Consider the following 7,801-nt stretch of genomic DNA (forward strand, 5'->3'; position numbering starts at 1 on the left):
CGCTGCAAGCGCCGTGAAATTACAAGTAGAATTGAAAGAGAAACAGAAGCAAAGCTAGCACGAAGGTCTTTATCCATGGATGTAAAGTTCTTAGTTATATGTCCACAATAATCATCGTCAATAAAAATGGCTTGGACTCCTTTATCTATATATTTGAACCATCTTTAACCTTTATCAATATATCCTGAAAAGGGTTTGAACCATGTTTAACCATTGATATGTATGGTGCAACCTTCGGACATTTTCCTTTGCTAGGCTACTACACCAAACATCTATTAGTAATATTTATTTAGAGAAAAGACATCATTTAACCCCTGAACTTGGCACGAAAACTCACTTTAGCAACTAAACTTAAGTTGTATTTATATACCCCCCTTAACAACTTTTATTTCAATTATTTTCCACCCCAAATGCTGACGTGGCAAAAAAAAAAAAAGAGTGAAAAACAAAAAAAGTGGACCCGCTCATATATATATATATATATTATAAATTAAAAAATAAAATAAAAGTTATACAATTAAAAAATAAAATAAACATTATACAATTAAAAAATAAAATAAAAATAAAAACCATCTTCTTCACAATCTCCCTCCCATTTCACAGCCCCACGCACCATCTTCTTCCCACTCCACAGCCCCGCCCCAGCTTCTTCTTCTTCACCCCATAGCCCCGCCCCCACCACTTTCTTCTTCTTCACCCCACAGCCCCGCTCCCACCACCTTCTTCTTCTTCACAACCCCCACCCCACCCCGCAGCCCCGCCCCCACCACCTTCGTCCTTCTTCTTCTTCTTCACAAATCCCTCTTTCTCTCTATATTCTCATCATTCTTTTCTTTTCATTTTCACCATTTTTTTGTTTCTTGATTTTGATTTTTATTTTCTTTCAAAAATAAAGTTATGGAATAATGGTTATACAAGAAATGGGTTTGCTAATAATAATACTAATAATGGCCAACAATAACAACCAAAACAACCAATTTGGACGAATTTAAGTGTAAGTGGAACTAATTTGAGAAGGAGTTGGATGAAATTTGTTGGGGGAGATGATGGTGGTGGTTGTGGATGTGGGTTAAAGATGACGGTGGTGATTTTTTTTCTTTTAACGACATTTCGTCCAAACTAATGATGGCCAACAATAACAATCAAAACAATCAATTTGGACGAATTTGAGTCTAAGTGGGACTAATTTGAGAAGAAGTTTGATGAAATTTGGTGGGAGATGGTGGTGGTGGTGGTGGCCGCCCCCCACCCGGGGGCTCCTTCCAATAACAGCTCCCTCCGCTAACCGTCATTTAACTCCTATAAATACTAATATCCCGTATGTAAGTTTAATCCTTTTCATCAAATAAATCTCTGAACTCTCTGTTACTATTTCTCTGTATTACCTAGTGTTTCTACCATGGCAGATTTCAGTTGGGAGTTACATGATGCAATTGATTTGTGCAGTACTGCATTTGAAGTTGCTGAAGTCTCAAGGAGACTTAATCACGTAATCGATGAAGTACAACGGCGTATTAGTGAAGATTTGATGATTTTTTTTGAATGGCAGTTTGTCCAATTTGGACTGATAATAATAATGATTTTTTTTTACGGCGGCGGTAGCGGCGGCGGTGGCGGCGGCGGTAGCGGCGGCGTAGTAGTTGATAAAAGTAGGGTGAGGATGAGGAGAAAAAAGAAGAAAGAGAAAGAGAAAAAATAATAAAAGAAAAATAAAAAATGAAGTGTTGGTAATTTTGACGTGGCAACAATGTGGCAACGACGTGGCAATGAGGTGGCATTGACGTGGCAATGACATGGCGCGAGTTAATACACCTCACATTGTGAGAGTGATATTATTTTTTTAGGGTGGAAAATAATTGAAATGAAAGTTGTTAAGGGGGGTATATAAATACAACTTAAGTTTAGTTGCTAAAGTGAGTTTTCGTACCAAGTTCAAGGGTTAAATGATGTCTTTTCTCATTTATTTATAATGAAAAAATAATTCAAGTTAATGAGATGGCAGGAATATGTTTACATATACTATCGTGGATTTTGTTGTTAAAAATATTATGTGTTATTATGAAGATTTCAATAGTTTAATTTAAGGCCTTAAAATATTAGGAAAAGTTCTATTAGAGGTTCAGAAATATAAAATTTAAAATTGAAAACTTGGAACTAAATATTCGATCATATTTATTTACACTTAATGGATACATATAAATCTATCTAAATGTCATTGTATTATGTACATTCTTTAAAACTTCTACAACAATTTATTATGAGTTAAGGGTCTATCATAAACAACCTCTCTACCTCACAAATGCGGCGGTAAGATTTGCATACATTCTCACTCTCCTTAGACTCTACTTGTGAGGTTACACTTGGTATGTTGTTGTTTTTTACAGCCATTTATTAGCTCTTAAAAAGATTTGAATCATTTAGATCTTGCATATAGCTTTTGAGCAAGTTTCACTTTACTCTCTTAACCTTTAATGGTTGGGAAAAAATACACCACCAGCTTTTGAACGAGACCGATAATTCCCTGAACAACATTTTTTTAGATTATCTTTTTGATAATGTAGAAGTAAGAAATCAAGATTTCAGATCATGCACAGACCTTTTAGAACAAGTTCCACTTTACCCTCTGAACCTTCAAGGCTCGTTTGGTTGGGGAACAAGTTATTCCGGAATTAGTTATTCCGAAATTATTATTCTACCCTCAATGTGAGATAAAAATAATGCTACAATCTTAGAATAATTAATCTCGAGATTAGTTATTACAGGATTTTATCCCAACCAATCATGAAATAAACTCATCCCAAACCTAATCTCCTAATTAATTATCCCTTATCCCTCGTACCAAACGAGCACTTATTGATTGAAAAAATAGTAACCCCTTCAACAATATTTTTTAGATTATTTTTTGATATTGGAGAAGCAAGAACTGGAATTTCAACTGAGAAATAATATTTTTATAAAAAATAACTGGCGTTGAGAGGGGTTGTCCGACCTGAAGCTCCATGTCAACCAAAAAAAATACTACTCCGTTTGTTCTAGTTTATGTAGCACCATTTGACTTACTACAAAACTTAAGAAAAAAGGAAGATTTTTGAAATTTGTGATCCAAAACAAATTTTAAATATTTATGTAACTTATAAATCATCTGATTAAATTAAATTATTTCCAAATATAAAAATATAATATTATTTTTGAGACAAACTAAAAAGGAAAGCATATCACGTCAATTGAGATGGAAGTTTATTAACCAGGTAGGATAAACAAAAAAAGATGGCAAGGATAAAATTGGTATTATATTCCATAGTTGAGGGTATTTTTAACCTTTTCCCTTTAATTTTAGTACAAGAAAATTCTATTACAAGAAAATTCTGTATTCTAAGAATAGAGAAGAGAAGAAAATGATACTGAATTCTGCTTTTTCTGTGTTTGTTCAATGGAAAAATCCAAAGAAAATGGTACATTTTGCTACTTCTGCTACTAATAATTTAAACACAGAGAAGCTTAGAGAACAATTAGACCATCTTCACAAAGAAGCACAAAGCACAAGAAACAAAGGTAATTATATAAATGGTTTTTTTTCTTCTTCTTTATTTATGATAAGTTCATGTAAATTTATATACTGTATTTGTTGTTGTTTTAATAAGTTTGTCATGGGTCTTTTTGGATTTGGCTTTATTTGAGGATTTATATGTGAGATTTCTTGAACATGGTGTACATGATGTTGTAAAGTTTGTACCTTTGATTGGTTTCTCCTTTTTGTGTTTGACCATCTTCAGAAAGCACAAGAAACAAAGGTAATTATATAAATGTTTTTTTTTTTTACCCCTTCATTTTTAATAATAAATTCATTTAAATTTATATACTGTATTTGTTGTTGTTTTGATAAGTTTATCTAGGGAGTACAAGATGTTGCAAAGTTTGTACCTTTCATTGATTTATCCTTTATTAGGTTTCAAATATAGTGGTGGGTTCAGTTTAAATTGACTTATATTTCCATATAGAATCACAAAGCAGAAAAAACAAAGGTATTTATATGAATGGGTTTTTTTTTTCTTCTTCTTTATTTATGATAAGTTTTGAGCCGAGGGTCTTTCGGAAACAGCCGTCCTACCTTGGTAGGAGTAAGGTCTGTGTACACTCTACCCTCCCCAGACCCCACGATGTGGGATTTCACTGGGTTGTTGTTGTTGTTGTATTTATGATAAGTTCATGTAAATTAATATTTTTTTTGTTGTTGTTTTGATAAGTTTATCAATGAAGTTAGTTGGATTGACTAAGTAAATCTCTGAACTTTTCATGGGTCTGTTTGGATTTGGCTTTATGTGCAAGAATTACTTATTTGAGGATTTATATGTCATATTTTGCGAACTTGGTGTACAAGATGTTGCAAAGTTTGTATCTTTGATTGATTTATCCTTTATTGGGTGTTAAGTTTAGTGGTGGGTTCTGTTTGAGTTTGGCTTTATGTTTTGCAAATTACTTATCTGAGGATTTATGTGGTATATTTTGCGAACTTGGTGTAAAAGATGTTGCCAAGTTCGTATTCATTGGGTGTAAAATTTAGCGGTGGGTTCTGTTTGAATTTGCCTTTATGTGTTGCAATTTACTTATTTGAGGATTTATTTGTGAGATTTTGTGAACTTGCTTATAAGATGTTGCAAAGTTTGTACCTTTGATTGATTTCTCCTTTATTGGGTGCCAAATTTAGTGGTTTTCTGTTTGAATTTGGCTTTATGTTTTGCAAATTACTTAGCTGAGGATTTACATGTGAGATTTTACCATGTTGTGTAAGATGTTGCAAAGGCTTGATGGATATCTCCTTTATTGGGTGTCAAATTTAGTATATTAGTGTTCGTTTTGAATTTTGATAAGTTGATTGATGGAGTTAGTTGGCATGATCAAGCAAATCTCTGCCCTTTTAATGGTTCTATTTGGATTTGGCTTATGCAAAATTACTTATTTGAGGATTTATATGTGAGGTTTCGCGAACTTGATGTATAAGATGCTGCAAAGTTTCTACCTTTGATTGATTTCTCTTTTATTGGGTGTCAAATTTTGTGGTGGGTTCTGTTTCAATTTGGCTTTAGGTTTAGCAAATTACTTATCTGAGGATTTACATGTGAGATTTTACAAGCATTGCTGTGTAAGATGTTGCAAAAGTTTGTACCTTTGATTGATTTCTCTTGTTTGTTTGTCAAATTTAGTGGCAGATTCTGTTTGAATTTGCCTTTATGTTTTGCTAATTACTTGTATGAGGATTTACACGTGAGATTTTACAAGCCTGTTATGTAAGATGCTACAAAGTTTGTAACTGTTATGTTTCTTATTATTTCGCATGAAAAAATTTGAAAAACTATATTACAACTTCGTCTTGGATCACTTTTATCCAATATTGTTTTTATCTGTTTCTGTTTCCTTGGTTATTTACTCATTGGTTCTATGGACAGCATAATATTTATTGAACAGTTTGAATTCTTACTGATCAGAATCCTGGCTGTTCAGCGAATAATGCAAGATCGAGGCTACTTCGATTGTCTGAAGCAGCAGAGAAATTTCGGCGACAGGCAGCCATTAATGTTCGAACTGGAAAGGAAAATGATGCCAGGGAGCTACTTTTTCAAAAGAAGAAGATAATGCAAGCCATGGAGAAGTCAAAGAGTCGCATTGAATTGCTTGATGAACTTGCAGCAAAGCTTAATGAGGTATACTTGACTATCTTTTAGTTTTCTCCTTTGGGTAGTTGCTTTCCTTCAGCTGAGGAAGTTTATATGATATCAAAGATCTAAAATCATTATGAAACTTAACAAAACTAAATTACTTCAATCACCACACTTCATGGATTCAAATTCCTGCTCAACATGGTGCCTTACTACCTTTTGTTTGTTCTACCATGTCTGATTAAAAATTTAAAACAGAATCAGTACCGTGTTTATTTTGAACGAAAACAGGATCTGTAAAATCTTAACTCAATTTTGCTCTTCTCTCTCTAGTAATGTGGATGAAGCCTAAAATTGAAAAACTAGAGTACACAAGTAAATCTAGCTTAGTGATTTGACCTGCTTTTTGATCTTTAATGAAGTCGCTTGTGTAGAGAAAGGTGAACTACTTGAGACAGTCATGTGAAATGCAGCGAGTCTATGTTTAGTGAGTTGAGTGTTATTCCAGAGGATAAATCAAGTTTCAAAAGGATGAATAGGTTTTCAATTAAAAAGTTCAGATGAAAGAGCTACTCCCATTAATCATGGAACAAAATTTCTGTCAAAGCTACTCAAATATATAACTTTCTTCTCCCTTTTCATGATGTCATCTATTTTCAGGCGATATCTATGAGGGAGAAGCAGTTGATTGGAGATGTCGCTTTAGACCTTGAGATTACTACAGATGACGCTCCAAGTCCCGTTCGAATCGTATCTCCGAAGGATGAAAATCCAGATAGTTCAGATGAAAATGAAGACTTTAACCAGGAAACTATAAAATTAGATGATAGCCAAGAATCGCAAGCTCCCAATGATGGTAATGCCAACCTTGTAACTGATGATGAATTGAAAAATCTTGAGGCATCAACAAGTGGGAACATGTCCAAGGAAGCCGACAGGATCAATAGTTTAAAGGGGGTATCTTCATATGAGGAGTTTTTGGAACATATAGACCAACAACTTAGAGACATTGAAGTAGAACTTGTCACCTTTTTGAGATTTTCATCCTTAATACTTGAAAGCAAAGAGAAACTAGAAAACTCAAAGGTACAGCAAGCACTGGACGTTCTTGAGGGTGTTCATCAGCTTAGAGGGAGGTAATGTATAAGCATATCCAGAAGCAAGTGCCCTTTTACTTCTCATTGCCACACTTTTTGGGTGATTTTGTGTAGGGGTGTCAAATGGGCAGGTAGGGCTGAATATGGGCGGGTCGAAATGGGCTGAGTTAATAAATGGGTGGGTTATTGATCTGTCCAAAAGTTACTCAGGCTGAAATGGGCTAAAAGGTCGGTCATAACCCTACCTGCCCAATTCTTACTACGTTTTAATTTCATTGTTTGCTCTTTTATAATTTCTTTGTTTCCTACCCTCCCCAACCCCCCCTTGTGGGACCACACTGGGTTTGTTGTTGTTGTTGCTGCTCTTTTATATTTTTTTAGCAGCTAATAAAACTTTTTGTGTTCTTTATGATGGCTATAGATAACATATCAAATAAAAGTTGTCTTTTTGAAAATATTTGACAAGATTTCTCATGGGTCAATTTGGGTTACATATCATCCCGACTTTTTAATCGGCTGAAATGGGTTGGGCTGAAATGGGCGGGTCAATGACCAGCCCAAAATTGGGCGTGTTGGCTAATTTTGCCACCCCTAGTTGTGTGGAAACTTGTCTGATACAAATTTGAACTTCTTTTTGCAGAATCGAAAGCATAGTGCAGAAAAAAGCAGGTGTACATTGAAGGATATTTGCACTGTATGCAATTCGTGTCATTTTTTTGTGGTTCCTGTTTGTGGTGGGACTTTGCCTCTAAAGCGCTCTCTCAAAGAACCAAATTACTGCAAGATAACAAGATTGCTTTGTGAATAACAGGAGATTACAACAGCCTTCTTTCACTGATGGATAGTTTATCATGTTCATTTGTAATATATTTCGCACTGTACCAACTCTGTCAAATTTCTCTTTTCCAATTGTACTTTCAAGAAATTATATCTGAAGTATCCTTTCACTACGTGCTCTATGAGGCGGTTCAAATTTGTAGCTGGATTTTTACAAAGTTGCAGTCTTTGATTCTTGAATTCAATCTTTTATTGGCATTTATTCTCCTACAA

General features: G+C 34.3%; 1 protein-coding gene across 1 annotated transcript; it reads left to right on the forward strand.

The window, feature by feature from the left end:
* The first annotated feature begins 3,337 nt into the window (after window positions 1-3,337).
* On the forward strand, window positions 3,338-7,801 carry LOC132629588 (uncharacterized). The gene is made up of 4 exons (XM_060345096.1): window positions 3,338-3,552; window positions 5,500-5,699; window positions 6,315-6,790; window positions 7,392-7,801. Exons 1-4 carry the CDS (start codon window positions 3,396-3,398, stop codon window positions 7,429-7,431), a joined length of 873 nt encoding a protein of 290 aa, XP_060201079.1. The 5' UTR covers window positions 3,338-3,395; the 3' UTR covers window positions 7,432-7,801.

The sequence above is a fragment of the Lycium barbarum genome, chromosome 1 (genome assembly GCF_019175385.1).
Source record: "Lycium barbarum isolate Lr01 chromosome 1, ASM1917538v2, whole genome shotgun sequence".
NCBI classification, from domain to species: Eukaryota; Viridiplantae; Streptophyta; class Magnoliopsida; order Solanales; family Solanaceae; genus Lycium; species Lycium barbarum.

Bases quoted from the DNA above. Each gene is read 5' to 3' on its own strand.
- LOC132629588 (XM_060345096.1), top strand. From the start codon at position 3,396: ATGATACTGAATTCTGCTTTTTCTGTGTTTGTTCAATGGAAAAATCCA. The intron at 5,700-6,314 runs GTATACTTGACT...ATCTATTTTCAG, and splicing joins TTGCAGCAAAGCTTAATGAG to GCGATATCTATGAGGGAGAA. The intron at 6,791-7,391 runs GTAATGTATAAG...TTCTTTTTGCAG, and splicing joins GTTCATCAGCTTAGAGGGAG to AATCGAAAGCATAGTGCAGA.